This window comes from Eretmochelys imbricata, chromosome 20, assembly GCF_965152235.1.
Source record: "Eretmochelys imbricata isolate rEreImb1 chromosome 20, rEreImb1.hap1, whole genome shotgun sequence".
Taxonomy (NCBI): Eukaryota; Metazoa; Chordata; order Testudines; family Cheloniidae; genus Eretmochelys; species Eretmochelys imbricata.
The window spans coordinates 5,800,470-5,820,233 of NC_135591.1; the positions used below are offsets into that span (position 1 = coordinate 5,800,470).

The 19,764-nt window shown below is 50.3% G+C and overlaps 1 protein-coding gene across 1 annotated transcript; it reads left to right on the forward strand.

Annotated features, from left to right (window-relative positions):
* Nucleotides 1–290: 290 nt before the first annotated feature.
* On the forward strand, nucleotides 291–17,720 carry LOC144277863 (keratin, type II cytoskeletal 8-like). Its single transcript, XM_077838897.1, has 10 exons — nucleotides 291–623; nucleotides 5,827–6,035; nucleotides 8,283–8,343; nucleotides 8,575–8,670; nucleotides 10,930–11,100; nucleotides 11,904–12,029; nucleotides 14,168–14,388; nucleotides 15,688–15,777; nucleotides 16,151–16,281; nucleotides 17,677–17,720. Exons 1-10 carry the CDS (start codon nucleotides 291–293, stop codon nucleotides 17,718–17,720), a joined length of 1,482 nt encoding a protein of 493 aa, XP_077695023.1.
* Nucleotides 17,721–19,764: the final 2,044 nt, after the last annotated feature.

A 19,764-nucleotide genomic window follows, 5' to 3' on the forward strand; every position in this document is an offset into this window, starting at 1 on the left:
GAACATTTTTACTAAACAACAAACTAAAAAATACTTTTAAACTGGTGTATAGTTTTCTCTTTGCTGGCTCTGAAGAAGTTAACTAGGTTGGGCCCATGTTGATGAAGCAGATGACGAACTGGGTGCACTGAAGCTCTGCCCCTCCACTGCTCCACAGCCACTCAGGTGTATCCCTGCCCCATGGCCACCCTGGATTTAAATCAGCACTGACCTCATGCAATTCTCAGCCTTTACAGACCTTCCTCCAGTGCCTACCAAACACTTCCTCATTCTCCACCGGTGTCGTCAAAATGTCTGTCATCTCCATCAGTAAGAAGTACAGGAGTTCCCCCCGCAACTTCAGCAGCCAGTCCTATGCCTCCACTGGCTACTCCAGAATGAGCCCCCTGACTTATGCCATCTCCAGCCCAGGTGGCAGCAAATTCAGAGGAGCCAGGAGCCCCCTGGGGCTGGGGATGAGTGGTGGGGCCAGCATCAAGGGTAGTCTTGTAGCAGTGAACTTCAACCGGAGCCTGATGAGTCCAATCAAGACTGGGCTCGACCCAGAGATCCAGCTCGTGAAAGCTCAGGAGAAGGAGCAGATCAAGACTCTGAACAATAAATTTGCCCACTTTATTGACAAGGTAAGCCTTGGGTCTTCTAATACTGAGCATTCTCTCCTTGGCAGATGGATCTGTGTTGTGAAGAACTCTGTTGTCCTCCTTTCCTATTACGTTTTAACTCTTATAAGAATTGGAGAGACCAGCGAAAACTGTGATGAAACAGCCCAAAAGGCAGTGGTGGCAAGTTGCTAATGTCATGGTAGCTGTTGTCAGTGTAATAAGTAAAGGCAATAAAGAGGGTTTAGTCATTGTGCAACCTTTAAGAAATCGATATGGTACAAAGGATAATCAGCCTGAACGGCTCTCACAACCAACACCAGAAGCTAGCTAGGCCTTATCTGATGCTCCAAAGGTTACACTAAATGGGACGCTTTCAAGCAGACCCACGCAGTATCACAATTGCTGTCTATATTTTCAAAAGCGACGAGACCAGTCAGTTTTGGGGTGCTCAGCTTGAAATGCCTCAAAAAGACTTGAGTTCCAGAGGTGGGCACTCGGTGATTTTGGATAAAATCAACCCCCTTTAAGGGGTCTTAAGTTGGGCATCCAAAATCACTATTCAGGCTTAGGTCTTCTAAACAGATTGGGCAGGATCAAGACTTTATAGGACTTAACTTGGGAAACAAAAGAGGCTTCCCCGCACTCGTCAATATGTATTTTGGTTCATGCTTGGAGTAATCAATGAGCAACCTACAGTAAAGGCCAACCCTCTTTAATGCTTCTTTCTTATTGCTCCCACAGCCCAGTGGCTGTATTGGCCTTTGGTTTTCTAAATTTTTTCTCTCTTAAGGGCTTAGAATGGGGTGGGCAACTTGACTCTGAGAAGGAGCCAGAATTTACCAATGTACATTGGCAAAGAGCCACGGTAATATGTCAGCAGCCCCCCATCAGCTCTCCCACCCCAGAGCCTCCCACCCACCGGCAGCCCCACCGATCAGTGCCTCCCCTCTCTCCTGCACCTCCTGATCAGCTTCGTGGCGTGCAGGAGGCTCAGAGGGGGAGGAGTGAGGGCATGGCAGGCTCAGGGGAGGGCGTGGGAAGGGGTGGAGTGGGGGCAGGGCCTGTGGCAGAGCCAGGGGTTGAGCAGTGAGCACCCCCTGGCACATTGGAAAGTTGGCGCCTATAGCTCCAGCCCCGGAGTCAGTGCCTAGACAAGGAGCCACATGGAATCATAGACTTTAAGGTCAGAAGGGACCATTATGATCACCTAGTCTGACCTCCTGCACAACGCAGGCCACGGAATCTCACCCACCAATTCCTGTAACGAACCCCTAACTTATGTCTGAGCTGTTGAAGTCCTCAAATCGTGGTTTAAAGACTTCAAGGTGCAGAGAATCCTCCAGAAAGTGACCCGTGCTCCATGCTGCAGAGGAAGGTGAAAACTCCCCAGGGCCTCTGCCAATCTGCCCTGGGGGAAAATTCCTTCCCGACCCCAAATATGGCGATCAGCTAAACCCTGAGCATGTGGGCAAGACTCACCAGCCAGACACCCAGGAAAGAATTTTCTGTAGTAACTCAAATCCCACCCCTTCTAACATACCATCACAGGCCATTGGGCATATCTACTGCTAGTAGTTGAAGATCAATTAATTGCCAAAATTAGGCTATCTCATCATATTATCTCCTCCACAAACTTATCAAGCTTTGTCTTGAAGCCAGATATGTCGTTCGCACCCACTGCTTCCCTTGGAAGGCTGTTCCAGAACTTCACTCCTCTGATGGTTAGAAACCTTTGTCTAATTTCAAGTCTAAACTTCCTGATGGCCAGTTTCTATCCATTTGTTCTTGTGTCCACATTGGTACTGAGCTTAAATAATTCTTCTCCCTCCATGGTATTTATCCCTCTGATATATTTATAGAGAGCAATCATATCTCCCCACAACCTTCTTTTGGTTAGGCTAAACAAGCCAAGCTCATTGAGTCTCCTTTCATAAGACAGGTTTTCCATTCCTCAGATCATCCTAGTAGCCCTTCTCTGTACCTGTTCCAGTTTGAATTCATCCTTCTTAAACATGGGAGACCAGAACTGCACACAATATTCCAGATGAGGTCTCACCAGTGCCTTGAATAATGGTACTAAAACCTCCTTATCTCTACTGGAAATACTTCGCCTGATGCATCCCAAGACCGCATTAGCTTTTTTCACGGCCATATCACATTGGCGGCTCATAGTCATCCTGTGATCGACCAGTACTCTGAGGTCCTTCTCCTCCTCTGTTACTTCCAAGTAATGCGTTCCCAGTTTATAACAGAAATTCTTGTTATTAATCCCAAAATGCATGACCTTGCACTTTTCACTATTAAATTTCATCCTATTACTATTACTCCAGTTTACAAGGTCATCCAGACCCTCCTGTAGGATATCCCGGTTCTTCTCTGTATTGGCAATACCTCCCAGCTCTGTGTCATCCGCAAACTTTATTAGCACATTCCTGCTTTTTGTGCCAAGGTCAGTAATAAAAAGATTAAATAAGATTGGTCCCAAAACCGATCCCTGAGGAACTCCACTAGTAACCTCCTTCCAGTCTGACAGTTCACCTTTCAGTGTGACCCGCTGTAGTCTCCCCTTTAACCAGTTCCTTATCCCCCTTTCAATTTTCATGTTGACCCCCATCTTTTCCAATTTAGCTAATAATTCTCCATGTAGAACCTTATCAAATGCCTTACTGAAATCGAGGTAAATTAGATCTACTGCATTCCCTTTGTCTAAAAAATCTGTTACCTTCTCAAAGAAGGAGATCAAGTTGGTCTGACATGATCTACCTTTTGTAATGCCATGTTGTATTTTGTCCCAATTACCATTGACTTCAATGTCCTTAACTACTTTCTCCTTCAAAATTTTTTCCAAGACCTTGCATACTAAAGATGTCAAACTAACGGGCCTGTGTTACCGGATTGCTTTTTTTACCTTTCTTAAAAATAGGAACGATGTTAGCAATTCTCCAGGCATACAGTACAACCTCTGAGTTTACAGATTCATTAAAAATTCTTGCTAATGGGCTTGCAATTTCATGTTCCTTTAATATTCTTGGATGAAGATTATCCGGGCGGCCCGATTTAGTCCCATTAAGCTGTTCGAGTTTGGCTTCTACCTTGGATGTGGTAATATCTACCTCCATATCCTCATTCCCATTTGTCGTTCTACCACTATTAACTTCTGAAAAGCTGCATGTGGCTCCGGAGCCACAGGTTGGCCACCCTTGTCTTAGAAGATCCCTTAGGGGCAGATTATTCCACATCTGCTCATTGTGGAGTTTCTTGCACCTTCCTCTGAAGTATCTGGTACTGGCCACTATTAGAGATGGGATACTGGACTGCATGGCTGTAGGTCTGATCCAGTCTGGGAATTCTTATGTTCCTAACTGTGGGGATAGTCTTATCCTGGAAAAATGCTCAGTTTTCCATGAGGACCAAGTGTTTTGTCCAAGTGGATGTGTCCTGTAGCCATCTGTGGAAGTGAGTGAGATTTGTCCTGTTCATAGAATCATAGAATATCAGGATTGGAAGGGACCTCAGGAGGTCTTCTAGTCCAACCCCCTGCTCAAAGTCGGACCAATCCACAATAATACTTCCTGAAGCGGAGAAAGATTAGTACATAGGGTATACATAGGAACAGGTTCTCCTCCCAGGGAGTTATGGGTTAGCATAGAGGAGATAAATTATCCTTTGTGGCTAACGAATAAGGAGATGGGCCCAGTTCTCTAGTGTCAGAGTCATAGACTTTAAGGCCAGAAGTCAGACCAATGTTCTGATCAAAAGTCTCCTATGATCGGTTAATGAGACTGTCAAGAGGGCTATTTTTGCTCTTAATTTGTTTTGAAAGGCAGTGTCTGTTTCAGCACAGTTTAATGCAGAGACGCCGATTTTCAAATGTGCCGGGGGGATGCTCCACCCCAGGCCCTGCCCCCACTCCACCCCTTCTCCAAGGCCCCAGCCCCGCTCCGCCTCTTCCCACCCCGTTCCGCCCCCTCCCTCAAGTGCACCCCACCCTCACTCCTCTCCCCCCTCCCCCCAGCACCTCCTGCACGCCACGGAACAGCTGATCGCGGGAGGTGCTGGGAGGGAGGGGGGGGAGCAAATTGGTGGGGAGGACAGACCGGAGGTGCTACGGGGCAGGGGGGAGGCGCTGACCCACGGGGCTGCCAATGGGTGCTGAGCAGCCACTAATTTTTCCCGGTGGGTGCTCCAGCCACGGAGCACCCACGAAGTCAGCGCCTATGGTTTAGTGGTGGAAAGCACTTTTCTCAGCCTGCGTGCAGATTCCCTTGACCATGGACGCAGCTGCTCAGAGAGCACAAACAATTCTGTTGGGGCATGCGTCCGAAACTGGGAAAGTGAAACGGTGAAAGTGAAGAATAGTTGGCATAGCTTGGATAAAACCGGAAAGCTTGTGGCACAAGGAAAATGTACCTGTGGCTGGAGTTGGTTGAACGCTCTTATTTACATTACAATAAAACCTTCAAGATCAGGGCCCTAGCGTGTCAGGTGCTGTACACACTAGAGCGGAGAGAAATTTTTTAGCAAAAAGAGGCAAGTTCAGTGATGCCAGAACATTTTGTTAATTCATGTTGATTTCACTGAATGGTTTGTTTAAAAACAGAACAAAACAATTACAAAAATTGGTACCAAGCGATTTGAAGTTTCTGTTTGAAATGACATTTAGTTGCAAAACGTCCTTTAGTTTTATTTAAATTTTTTTTAATGTTTACAAATGGTCAAAAACATTTTAATTTTGTAGAAATTAGACTTCTTGTTCAATCCAGAATGAACTTTTTTTCCCGACTTTTCGATTAGCCAAAAATTTCCATCTGACCCCAAATTAATTTTTTTCGACCCTTTGAAATTGGTAATGAACCAAAAAAAAAAAAAATCGTAATTTGCCCAGTTCTAGTTCAGACACACAGCAAGAGATAATGCCCACCCCACTGAGCTTACAATCTAAATAATGAGACAGACACAGGTTGGGAGGAGACACAGAGAGGGGAAGTGACTTGCCCAAGCTTACCCAGGTGCCAGCTGTCCACAGTCCTAAACCAGTTGCTCAATCTACTGGAGCACACTGGCTCTTGTAAATCGCCAGTTATATTTACACTCATTTTAATGATGCTTTTTCCCACTGCTGAAGTGAAGCAAAGGGGCTTTAGTGCAGCTGAAAAGTCTGGCCTAAGGTCTCCCATGTGCATAGTCACACCAGTCTGAGGACGCAAACTCCTTATCTCCCCAGGTTCGCACACTGGAGCAGCAGAACCAGGTGTTGAAGATCAAGTGGAGCATGCTGCAGGGCCAGAAAACTGGGCCCATTAACATGGAAAACATGTTCAAGGCATTTATCAACAACTTGCAGAAGCAGCTGGAGGACCTGGGGCACCAGAGGGTTAGGCTGGAATCCGAGCAGGGCAACATGCAGGACCTTCTGGAAGAGTTCAAGCGAAAGTGAGTCCAAACTATGACGCAGCCAATGGGGACTTTCTCACCAGGCCGAAAGGATTGGGTAAAGATTCCAGGCTAGGGTGCTTTGCACATCCAGGCCTATATCCATTGGCTATGGAAGAAGGTGGTCCTAAAGCAGAGGTGGGCAAAGTATGGCCCGTGGGCCACATCTGGCCTGTGGGACCATCCTGCCTGGCCCTTAAGCTCCTGGCCGGGGAGGCTCGCCCCCAGCCCCTCCCCTGCTGTCCCCCTTTCCCCGCCGCCTCAGCTCACTGCGCCGCCAGTGCTCTGGACGGTGGGGCTGCAAGCTCCTGCTGGGCAGTGCGGTGGCGTAGCTGGCTCCAGCCGGGCGCCGTGGCTGCCAGTCCTGCTGCTCTGAGTGGCATGGTAAGGGGGAGGGGAGTGGGGGGGTTGGATAAGGGGCAGGGTTCCCGGGGGGCAGTCAGGGGACAGGGAGCAGGGAGCAGTTGGATGGGGTGGAGGTTCGGGGGGGGGGGGGGGGCGGTCAGGGAACAGGGAACAGGCAGCGTTGGATAGGCATGGGAGTTGCGGGGGGGCCTGTCAGGGGGCGGGGGTGTGGATAGGGGTTGGGGCAATCAGGGGACAGGAAGCAGGGGGGGTTGGATAGGGGGTGGGATCCTGGGGGGGCAATTGGGGCGGGGGGGTCTCAGGAGGGGGTGGTCAAAACATGACTTTTCAGAAGAACTTGGTCCATTATATCAATGGGCAACATTGCAGTGTGGTTGGTGTCTCCAGGCTCAGTGGGGTAGGGGATCTTTTGCTCCTAGTCACCTCAAGTCTGTGCCAATAGACCTGGGAGAATATTTTTGTTTGAAATGTGATTTGGGGAAAAGGCAGCTTTGGCAACAACTAACTGTGCTGTGAATCTGTGTTGGCTTCACTGAAGTTTCCTTGAAACACAATGCCAACACGTAAATAAAAGCCCAGTCGAAGCGAAAGGTTTCGTTTTGGGTCCAATGGAATGTTTCATTGGACCCAAAATGATCTTATTTTAATTTGTACTATTAGATTCTCCAGAAATTCTGAAAATTTCCCTTTTCTGTGTACCTGAAATGATTCCCCCCCACCCCCGATTTTTCGGCACTGTTAGTGAACTGAAAAATGTATAATTTGCACAGCTCTAATTCTCACCTCTATCGTCTCTCTCAGACAAAGGTGCCGACTTTCTAATGAGCTGGGGGTGCTGAACCCCTGCTCTGCCCCAGGCCCTGCCCCCAGTCTAATCCTTCCCCCACGGCCCCACCCCTGCCCTGCCTCTTCCTGCTCCACCTCGCCCCCACTCCACTCCATCCCACCCCACCCCGCCTCTTCCCGCCCCCTTCTTCCCCCTCCTCCAAGCACGCCCCACCCTCACTTTTCCCTCTCCGCCCCAGTGCCTTGTGTATGCTCGGAACTGCATGGGACAGCTGATCATGGTGCTTGGAGGAAGGGGAGACACTGGGAAGGGTGGGAGGCGCTGATCAATGGGGCTTCCGGTGGGTGGGAGGCACTGGGGGGAGAAGGAGGAGCTGATTGGGTGGGGGCTGCCGTTGGGTGCTCAGTACCCACCATTTTTCCCCCTATGGGTGCTCCAGCCCCGGAGCACCCATGGGGTCGGCACCTATGCTACACCACTGCATATCCAGACTAACTCCATCGCGCCCTTGGTGGGTTTAAATCAGGCCCAATATCTCAAAGCCAGTCCAGATTTATATCCCCATTGCGCTTACAGGCTCCAACTCTGATCATGGCCCTATTATGCTGAGGGCAGTGCAGTCGCATCGTGAGATGCAGTCCCTGCCCTGAAAGGCTCATGGTGTAAACAGAGAAAAGGCGGGAGGGGAAATGACTCATCCATGATCACACAGCAGGGCAGTGGCGAAGACAAGAATAGAACCACTAGGCCACACCACCTCTCTCTTTTGCAAAGTCCCAAAGTGCCCAGCCACAGTTGCAACAGCAAGGGCCTGACGCAACAGCACCCAAAACCCCAGCTGAAGTCAGTGGGAGCTGTGGGTGTTCCCCTCCCGCACCCAAAACCCCAGCTGAAGTCAGTGGGAGCTGTGGGTGTTCCCTTCCCGTGTCGGGAGGGGAACACCCATAGCTCCCACTGACTTCAGCTGGGGTTTTGGGTGCTCTTCAGAACATCCTTTGATGGTCCCCACATCTTTGTAGCTTCCGTAAGAGAATTAACTCCCAGCCACTCAGACGCACCCTGCAATGAACTGATTCCCTCCCACCTGCTCATAGGTACGAAGAAGAAACCAACAACCGGACTAGGAGGGAAAACGAATTTGTCCTGCTTAAGAAGGTGAGTCCACGCTTCTTCCAACTGGGTTTAGCACTAGGCATTGGGCATGATTATTTATTTATTATGGGTATTGTGGGGGTGCCTGGGAGGCCCAGTCATGGATGAGGATGCTATTGTGCTAGGCGCTGTACAAACATGGAACAAAAAGATGGCCTCCTACCTCCAAAGAACTTCCAATCTTAGTAAACAGGGTTGGAGTCTGACTCACAGGTGCCTGGACTCTTTTCTCAGGAGGTGGACGAGGCTTACATCAAAAAGGAGGAAATGGAGGTCAAGTTGCAAAATCTGACCGACGAAATCAACTTCCTGATAGAGCTTTATGCCAGGGTAAGTGGCTTTTCTCTCCCTTGTCTACACTTTGTGGCAGCACATGAGGTGCGGGCTGCGTCCACACTGGGGTGCGTGGCTAGATGCGGCAGTGAAAGGCTCTAGCAGGTGGAGGCAGTGGGACACTACACGGCTCATTCTAGCAGTGTAGACGGGGAAGGCACTGGTTGGACGCGTAGAGAGATGGGCAGGGTACATGCCCCAAGGTTCTGGGCATAGGTGCTGACTCCGTGGGTGCTCCGGGGTTGGAGCACCCATGGAGAAAAATTAGTGGGTGCTCTGCCCCCCCTCGCAGTCAAGCTCCCCTCACCCCCCACCCCACCCCGCCCCTCCTCCTCCTCTTCCTCCCCCCGAGCGCACCGCGACCCCGCTCCTCTGCCTACCTCCAAGCTTTTCCTGGCCGCTGCCAAACAGATGTTTGGCCGTGTTAGCACACTCCGGGAGGGGGTGGAGGAGCGGGAATATGATGCGCTCAGGATGGGGGGGGGAGAGGCGGGGTCAGGGCAGGGATTTGGGGAAGGAGTTGGAATATTTGCAAGGGGGGGGATTTGGGATGGGGACTTTGGGGGAAGGGGTTGGAATGGGGCTGGGGAAGGGGTGGGAAGAGGCGGGGCAGGGGTGGGGCCTCATGGAAGGGGTGGAGTGGGGGCGGGGCTGGGGCAGAGGCGGGAGTCGAGCACCCACGGGAAAGAGGGAAAGTCGGCACCTATGATTCTGGGGTGTCTTTACCTGCCTAAGCAGTGCCTCACCATCTACACTGCTGTTTATACCCATGCTAGGGGTGTGTGCAGTGACTGTAAGTGTAGACGTAGCCTTAGATTACGACTACAGTTCTAAATTTCCTGGTGAATTCCATTGAGTAACAGAGTTTCTGCAATGAAAGATCCTGCCAGTCTAGAGAGCCAGAGAAATCGTCTTTTTTTTAAAGGGGCAGACCTGCCTCCACAGTTCACTTTCCAACTAGCTGCAAAATTCCAGGCCAGATTTCAAGCCCCACAATGGTCAGGAGCTGTTTGGGGTTTGTTTGGGGCCCACAACTGGGATAAATAGTCACCAGTTGATTCTTACAAAACTCCTCTGTTGTAAGTGTCATGACTCCCATTCTACAGACAGGAGAACTGAGACAGAATGACTCACCCAAGGCCACTTGGCATGTAAGTGGCGGAGATGGGATCAGAACTCAGGAGCTCCTCCACTCAGCCTCTTAAGGGGTCATTTACACTGCAAAAAAAACCCTGCCACAGCAAGTGTCCAAGTCCGGATCTGCAGACTCGGGCTCACAGAGTTCACCTATGGCGCTAAAAATAGCCTTTTCGGCATTCCCATCAAGGCTGGAGTGCAGGTTCTGAAAGCCGGCGAGGGGTTTGTGTCTCAGACCCTGAGCTCTAGCCGGAGTGGGAATGTCAATATGGCTATTTTATAGCGCTGTAGCTACAGTCTATAGCCCCAGGCTCTGACACTTGCTGCCACAGGTCTTTTTTTTTTTGCAGTGTAGACATACCCTAAGACACTAAGCATATAGGGACTTCCATATTCCACTATCCTGTTTCTAAGAGTAGTCAGCACCAGCTGCTTCAGTGTAAGAAAAACAGAATTAGCAGAGGTGGAATGATCTACCTTCCTGTTAGGGCCCATCCTGACCTCTGACAGACAGAGATAGGCTTCCCACCTGAACCAGGAGGTGTTAAACCCCTCCCTAAATTTGTCAGCGTTAACTGTTATAACTTTGGGTATTCTTCTCATCCCATCCCTTTTGAAATCTTGAGACTTTCTTGGCCTCACTGACTTCCTGTGGCAGTGAGTTCTACAGGCGAATGACGTGCTGTATGGAAAAAGTATTTTCTTGTCTCTATTTTGAATTTGCCACCCTTTAACTTCATGGAACGTACACTCGTTCTTGTGTAAGGAGACACCGATCTCCCTTCTCTAGACGTTCGTCATTTTATATACTGTTATTGTGTCCCCTTTTAGTTGTCTCCTCTTGAAGAGAAACCATCCCAATTTTGTCAATCTCTCTTCATAAGAGAGTTTCTCCAGCCCCTTAATCATACTTGTCACCCTTCCTTGAACCCCTCTACTTCTGCAATATCCTTTTTGGAGGTGGGGTGACCAGTGCTGTATGCAGAATCCAGAAGAGGCTGAAGCATTTATATCAGCCTGGGGAGGGAGCTTCTATGGGAGCCGGCTGCAGGGCTTATGGGATGCAGTTCAGTTCACTGTCCTTCACTGTAACGAATGAGGGTTTTCTTTCTCATGTAGGAGCTGCGTGAACAGCACACCCAGGTAGAGGTGTCCAACACCCCCATGGTCACAGCCGTGGACAGCAGTCCCAAGCTAGACGTGGACAGCATCATTGCGGAGGCCAGAGTGCAGTACGAGGAGATGGCTGAGAACAGCCGAGAGGAAGCTGAGAGCAAGTATCGGATCACGGTGAGCGAGGCCCGTCTCTGCCCTGAGTGGCTGCTGTTTAGAAGGGCAGGGCAGTGTGTGAGGCCTGGTCCATGTGAGAGAGAAGTGACAATATGGAACAGGGTGAGCCAGGGCCCTAGACAGCTTCCTGGTTCCTTTGCCAGGTGGCTTCATCCTTTGCTTGGGGTGGTGTTGACAGCAGGGGTCCACCACCTAAGGCCCACTTCTTTCCGCCACTCCTAGTCAGATGGGCTGTGGCCTTCCTCATCCCTGACCTACAGCCATCAAGCAGGTAGGGGTCCATCCTGGGCTTTGTGTGCAAGGCCATCACCGTGGTGGAGGGGCCTTCCTGCCACATAACCCCCTACGCTACCCCAACCAAAGAGCCTTTCCTGCCACCCCAGCTGAAGGTCTTGTGTGTGGGGTTCCCCTCAGACATCCGTCTGAACCCTCTGAGCGCGCAGTGGATTTAGGGGCCTACCACAAAGGGTGGGAACTTGGTCTCACTCCATTGGGCCCCCTGATCCAGGGGGATGGGAGAAACTGTTCCCCCACCTTCCTTGGCCGACCAAGAAGCAGTGCTGGAAGATGGAGCTGTTTTCTCCCCACCCAGGACAGTGGCTGCATAGATGACAATTCTGAGGGGAATCCTAATTTGTACGTGCCCACCTCTGCACCCTTGCTGGCAGTGAGGTGACACGACATGGCTAGCATGAGGCTCTTCACTGAGGCGGTATATCTCACCGGCTCCCAGACTTGTGTTTCTCTAGATCCTGATCTGGACTCAGCGTCTCCTTCTCTCTTTCCCTTTCTCCCCTATGCAGTACGAGCAGATCCAGGAGAAAGCAGACAGGCACGGGGAAGAGCTCCGTGCCGCCAAGGCCGAGCTCAACGAGCTCAATCGGATGATCCCATTGATCCGGGCGGAGATTGTGGCTCTGAAAGAACAGGTCAGCGAGGAAACAGCTGGGGATTCACATGTGGATGGAGGGGGCCACATCCAGCCCTGGGGGGGAGCTCTGCTGAAGTAATTCGGTGCCCACAGGGCCAGATTTTCCAAAAGCTCAGTGCACTGGGTGCATAGAATCATAGAAAAGTAGGCCTGGAAAGGACCTTTTGGGGTCATCTCGTCCAGCCCCATGCTGAGACAAGACCAAGTATACCTAGAGCACCCCAATAGGTGTTTGTCTAAACCTGTTACCTCCCTTGGCAACCTGTTCTAATGCTTAACTATCCTTACACGTAGAAAGCTTTCCCTCATCTCTAACCTAACTCTCCCTTGCTGCTGATCAAGCCAATTACTTCTTGTCCATGCTGGATTCCTGGGCTCTTTTGAAAACCCAGCACTTGAAAATCAGCACCTCCTTATCATTTTCTCCATCCATTCTTTCGGAGAGACCTTGAGGCAGGAGCGTCCGAACGGGGTGGAGGCCAGGGGGCCATGGCCCTCCCACTTTTTACCGGCCATAAGGGCGAACAATGGGGGAGAGGGGGCAGAGAGGAGCAAGAGGGTGTTGGGTTCTTGGGGGAAGAGGTGGTGGAAGGGCAGGGACTCGGAGCGGTGCAGTGTTTTGGGGGGAGGGCCACGGTTTGGGCATCTGTTGCTCCCCCCACTTTAGGGTGCTTGTGCCACCCCTTCCTTGAGGCCATGTGACCAGGGGAAGGGACTTCCCTTTAAGCTTCTTGCCATGTGTCCAACTTTCTCTCTAATGACAGTTGGGCTCGGGGACCAGTCACAATGTGATTCTATTCTGTAGTGCGGGTAGGATGTTAATTGTGTCCTGAACCCTTGCTAAAGCCATGACCAGTGTATGCATTGGTTAGGAATTCAGTCACTGTCCTAACTATCTCTTCAGGGGTGACTTGATTACAGTCGATAAGTATCTACATGGGGAACAAAGATTTGATAACGGGCTCCTCAATCTAGCTGGTAAAAGCTAACCATATCCAAAGGCTGAAAGTTGAAGCTAGACAAATTCAGACTGGAAAATAAGGGGCAGATTTTTAACAGTGAGAGCACTTAACTATTGGAACCATTTGTGGTGGATTCTCCATCACTGGACACTTTAAAATCAGGATCGGATGTTTTTCTAAAACATCTGCTCTCGTTCAAACAGGAATTATTCCGGGGGAGTTCTACTGGGCATGTTATACAAGAGGGCATCAGACTAGCTCAGTGGCCCCCAACGCAGTGCCTGTGGCCACCATGGCGCCCGCCGGGGCATTTTTGTGTGTCCGTAAGACACCCTGCTGCCGAAATGATGCCACTGAGCGCGGCCGCTGGAGAATCGCCAGCCAAAGTGCCGTCGAGAAGCGTTGCCGTTTCTCAGAGGCATTTCGGCGGTGGGGCAATATGCTAATCCCACAAGAAAGGTTGGGGACCACTGGACTAGCTGATCAAAATGGTCCCCTCTGGCTTTTGAATATCTGTCTCTTTCTGTCTCTCTCTGACCTGTAGTTCCACACTCTAGCCAGCCTCGCTCTCTCTCTCCGGTCTCTTTCTCTACGTAGCAACTTTCCCCACTCTCATTGCCGATGTATCTCAGCACCTTACAAACTTGGTTACGGTGCTGGACCGGGATTCAGGAGATCTGATGTAAATTCCTGGCTCTCCCGCATTGTAAAAGTCAAAACCAAACATTTGGGCTTTTTCTGTTGTTGGTTTATTGGTTTTCGTCGGAAGCAATTCAGTGAATGGATTCCAAAATATTTCAGCCGATGTGAATTTGCATTTTGCAGTGAAAAATAAGTTTTGGATGAAAAAGTGTCACCTGCCTCTCATCTCCTCCTGATCTCTAAGACTAGAGACTGGATTAAGTCCTGATACGTAAGCCTTAATACCCCTTCCAAAATGTGTGTTGTCATTAATTATAAGGGCCCTACCTCTCTTCCCTTGCTTACTTCTTTTCTTGCTGGGAAATTTCCACTTACCCAGTAACTAGCTCTCTTTGGAGTTGCCCATGTGTTTGGAGAGTTGGCCTTAGAATGTCCTATCTGATTTCTGCTGTCAGCTGAACCCTTTCCTCCATAGATGGCTCCAAAGAAAGACTGGGTCTCAGTGGAAATCTGTCAAACGTCTGTTTTGCAGAACTCCAAGCTGGAGGTGGACATTGTCCAGGCTGAGGAGCAAGGCAAGATCGCTGTGGCAGATGCTACAGAGAAGCTGCAGAAGATGGAACATGCCCTGCAGAAAGCCAAGCAGGACATGGTGCTCCAGCTGCAGGAGTATCAGGCGCTGATGAGCCTCAAACGGACGCTGGATATTGAGATTGCCACCTTCAGGAAGCTGCTGGAAGGAGAGGAGAGCAGGTGGGCTTTGGGATGGGGATGGCGTGAGTCATGATTGGATGGCTCTCCACCACACCCAGCAATGGGAGAACCAATTAGAGAGCTGAGTACCATAGGCGAGCCCCCAGTGCTAGAAAGTTGGCTCCGACATGGTGCACCTGTCTGTCTCTGAGCTAGATGGATTAACCCTTTGATTGCTGACCTCTCTCTGGGAAAGAAGCTCAGGTGGGTTTGGAAGGGGGTCGGGTGGCACATGATGTGATTGGATGCCTCCTGCTGGTGGGAGGGCCAGTCAGAGAAACCAGATGAGCCCAGTGCTGATGTACTGGCCCCAACAGGCCAGTCCAGTGCTAGGTTCATTGTGACCAAGGTTGCCACATCATCGGAGGAGATGGGTTTGCGACTGAGCAGTACAGATTAAGAACAAGCAGACTGGAAATTAATGTAGCTGTGCGGGACAAACTGGACGCTGTGTGTGTGGAGTATCTTTGGAGGAGCCACTTGGTCGGCCTGTAGATATTCTGCTTCTGTTTCAGGGTGACTTCCCCCAGTAAACTGTACTTGACCCTTAATTATCTCTTAACCCGGGTTGCTGGTCCTTTAACTGCGGGTGCACAAGGGTGTTCCGATGTGTGTGATTACAACCAGACAGCTTTCTATGGAAATCATTGTTCATGCAGAAGTGGGCCAGCCGCTTCCCAGCTGAGCACAGCCTCTGAGCTTGATTCACCACTTCTCCACGCTTTGCCTTACGCTGGTATGTCAGGCAGGCAGCCTCTGTCTGCGGCTGTGCTGAGGCAGGGGTGAAATGCCTTTCGGGGGGGTGAGTCATGGAGTCAACGAGGTGTCGAATGGCTGGGCTTTAACTCGGTTCCTAGCAGTCTATATCCTAGACAAGCCAGCCTCATGCAGTGGAGGAAATGGAGTAAAGCATCTGGGATCTCCTGTGTTCTAGTCCCAGATTTGCTGCTGGCTTACTGTGGGCTTAGGGGAGGTCATTTAACCTCTCATTAGTACCATAAGGATAACGATCCCATAAGAAATATTTCTACCTCCAGCTTCACTGTGGTTGCTATGCAGCATGCTAATTTTCCGCTCAGATCTTCTTGGGTAGAGCCCCGATCCTTCTGCTTCACAATACAGGCCCTTATTGACTGAGCCAAAGGAGAATCTCTGTTAGTTGCGAGCAGTATGGGGCTCGTGACACACAGACGAATTGTTCTGAGTCTGTGTTGACGGTGGCTTGCACGCACAGCACTCACTGTGTCCTTCTCTGCATCCCATCTGCACTAAGTTTTGTCGCTCTCTTCTGCTTGGCAGGCTGGAATCCAGTATGCAAAACCGGAGCATTCAGACTAAGACAACCGGCTATTCAAGTAAATATATTTCATCGGGGGCACTGGGGAGGAGGTGGGCAGCAGGGCAGACCATAGAACCAGGACAAAATCCCACTCCCATAGCAGTGCTGGACTTTACTAGCCAGTGGGAGTTTGGCACGTGTAGGGAGAGCTGAATATGAGAGACGGCTTCTGTCACGTGGGTCAGAGAGGAGAAATTTGCCCCTTGTGAGTCACTAAGGTCCTGATCCTGTAAGCTGCAGAACATACCCCACTGTCGACAATCACATCCAGTGCCATAGGCGTGGGAACTATGGGAGCAGGGGGGCTGCAGCACCCCCAGGTTTTGCGCAGGTTTTGTGCCTGTGGTCCCGGCTGCTGCCACTGCACTCGGGGTCCCAGCTGCTGCCCCGCATCCAGGGTCCCAGCTGCTACCCCATGTCCAGGGTCCTGGCTGCCGCCCTGCGCCCAGCATCCCGGCTGCTGCTCCGTGCCTGTGATCCTGGCTGCCACCCTGCGTCCAGGGTCCCAGCTGCCGCCCAGCATCCAGAGTCCCAGCTGCTGCCCCGTGGCCAAGGTCCCGGTTGCCGTCCCTGCGCTGGGGGCTCCATGCTGGCCCCGCACCCAGGGTCCTGGCTGCTGGCCCCATGCCCGGGGGCAAGGGGGCTGGCTTTCAGCACCCTCACTATTAAAAGCATTCCAGCGCCATTGTCCAGTGCCGGGACCGTCGGCTAGATTCTGACCTTTTCTGGCCGCGTGTTCGCTTAAACTCTCATTCCCGGGGCAATCCGGTTAATGACAATAAAGGGCCATCTACTGCCTTCAGTTTCACCCATGCCATCGCATTGGCTGAGATGGCAGGATGTAGACAAGGGCCCAGCCTGGCTGGTGGCTGCTCCTTGTTCTCTGCTTCACTAGAATGGGTCTGAGGTGTCGTCCACATATTCACAGAGCTGGGAAGCTTCCCGGTGGCTGAAATTTCATGCCCTCCTTTTTTTTCCGGGCAAAACACTGTTTTGGACCAATGTGTACATTTTCCATGGAAAATTTCCATTCTGGCTGAAATTTTCTGGTTTAAAGAAACTGAAAATTTTGGGTCAAGGTTTTGGAGTTTTGTAAAAAAAAAAAAAAAAAAATCATTTTTTTTTGGGTTCAGTTTTCCGTACATTTCGTTTGGTTTGTTTAGAAAACTGAACGTTTGTGGCTTTGGAAAAAAAATCAAACATTTCTGTGGTTTGAGTTGGTTTTTTGTTTTTTCTTTTAAATTGAAAATTGATTTTTAAATTGATTTAGTTGGGGATTAGTCCTGCTTTGAGCAGGGGGTTGGACTAGGTGACCTCCTGCAGTCCCTTCCAACCGTGATCTTCTATGATTCTGTGGAAAAGCCTCAAAATGTTCCATGGGAAGGTCTGAAAAAAAATCATAAAAAGAAAAGATTTCCCACAAAAAAGAATGAGTGTGTTTCATCCCGCGCAAGTCTAAGTGTAACGCTAACAATTGTCGGTGGGCGGGATCGAACCTGGGGCCTCTGGAGCTTAGCGTGTGAGCTTCTACAGCATGAGCTAAAAGCCAACTTCCTATTAGCTAAGGCTGTAGAGCAGACACATTTTAGCTCTCTCTCTAAGTGGTCTCAGTGCCACTAGATAGGCCAGAACACCACACCTAGAAGGTGTGTGGGTTACAGAAGCAGAGTGGAGCCTGTAGCAGAGAGCAGACTGTCACCTGGTAGTGGCTGCTGATGTAACCAGTACGTGGTGGGTCATGCATATAGACCACATTATGGCCCATCCCGCTGACCTTGCATGGTCACTGTCCCGGCCTGTGATCTGGGATGGTGGGTCTGTCTCCTACTGGTGCTGTCCTTGAGCATGCTTGATTCTTCCCCTCCATTGCGCTGCCCTGATCGGTTGCTTCTGGGATGCAGGGTTGGAAGCCCGTGAGCTAATGCGTCCATCTCCCTCTTCTCTTCCAGGTGGGCTGAGCACAAGATTTGCTGGCAAATTTGGCAGCTCGTAAGCGTTGGCGCTGCCCCCCCCAATTCCTCCCCCCTGGAAAGCTTGACTGAGAAAAATAAAACCGGGGATGGAAAATTGGTGTCCGACGTCCTCTCAGATGAGCCTCTGTTACTTTAGTGCCTTAACAGATGGGCCTTCATTGATCAGCTAAGCCAGTAGGTCTCTGGGGGAGACTGGGACAGGGGCAGAAATCTGAGGACCCCCCCCGCCCCAAATCTAGCAGCGGTTGCAAATTCTGTTCATGATAATAGAGGAGTTGGGTGATGGGGTGAGCGTAGGCAACAGTGGGGTAAATGGTTTGCCAGTGTCCCCTGACATCAGCGTTTGGTCCCTATCAGTCAATGCTTCATTCCTTCTCAGTGGCTGCGGAGCAAAGCTCTGTTATGTTTTTCCTCTCTTTCCCCTGCCCAGAGGGGGTCATTGTTCACCCAATGAACTTCTTACCTCCGGTAACGACATCTCTGTTCTCTTTACAAGACAAGTGGAACCCACTAGTGAGTGTGTATTACAGGTCCCTGATCCACGGAGGTTGCTTCTCTATTGCCTATGCTAAAAGACCCAGTTGTCAGGACCGGGGAGTGGGCGGTCAGGCCTAGTTGTCCGAGCAATGGTGGTCAAGCCTAGTGGTCAGAGCTGGAGTTGGAGGCCAGGCATAGTTCTGAGGTCAGAGCCGTAGTCAGGAACCAGGTGACGGAGCCAAGGGTCAGAGCTCGAACCAGAAGTCAGAGCTGGAGTCAGGAACTGAGCAGAGGAGCTGGTCTGTGATTGTTTTGGGATCAAAGACCCACTTGATGTTACTGAGCAGAGCTGGATGAGTGGGGTGCATTGGGAATAGGGCTGGTCATGCTGGCCCATGAAAAATTTGGGGATTGTGAAAAAAAATTCATCCTGAACTGGGGTAAAAAGCCAACGCTTTGAAGTTTTTTGCATAACGAAATTCCAAGAAAATTCTAGTTGGCAGCTGGTATCAAGCAGAATGCCCCAAGGGTCGGTCCTGGGGCCGGTTTTGTTCAATATCTTCATTAATGATCTGGAGGATGGCGTGGATTGCACCCTCAGCAAGTCTGCAGATGACACTAAACTGGGAGGAGAGGTAGATACGCTGGAGGGTAGGGATAGGATACAGAGGGACCTAGACAAATTAAAGGATTGGGCCAAAAGAAATCTGATGAGGTTCAACAAGAACAAGTGCAGAGTCCTGCACTTAGGACGGAAGACTCCCATGTACCACTACAGACTAGGGACCGAGTGGCTAGGCAGCAGTTCTGCAGGAAAGGACCTGGGGGTTATAGTGGATGAGAAGCTGGATATGAGTCAACAGTGTGCCCTTGTTGCCAAGAAGGCCAATGGCATTTTGGGATGTATACATAGGGGCATTGTCAGCAGATCGAGGGACGTGATCGTTCCCCTCTATTCGACTTTGGTGAGGCCTCATCTGGAGTACTGTGTCCAGTTTTGGGCACAGATAGTAGGAAAAACTTTTTCACTAGGAGGGTGGTGAAACACTGGAATGCGTTACCTCGGGAGGTGGTGGAATCTCCTTCCTTAGATATTTTTAAGGTCAGGCTTGACAAAACCCTGGCTGGGATGATTTAGTTGGGGATTGGTCCTGCTTTGAGCAGGGGGTGGGACTAGATGACCTCCTGAGGTCCCTTCCAACCCTGATATTCTATGATTCTATGATATTTTCAGACCAATCGGAACAATCCCTTTCCACGTTGACCCTTTTTTATTCTTAATTTTTTAAAATATAAAGTAAAGAAAATTTCAAACCAAAAAGTTGTCCCGAAACAAAAAAATCAAAACCGTTTCCCCCCCAATTTTTTTTCTAAAGGAAATTTCATAGAAATGGAGACGATTTTGCAAAAAAATTCCGATTTGGCGAAACGGCATTTTCTGATAGCAAACTAGTTTGACCTAAGTATTCCAACCGGCTCAAACTGGGCAGGGACGAGCGTCTGGGATGAGCGTGGCAGAGGATTTGAGGGCAGGGAAAGGGCTTTTATGAGCAAGGCATCATAGGAGCAGAGAAGAGTCCAGGATGG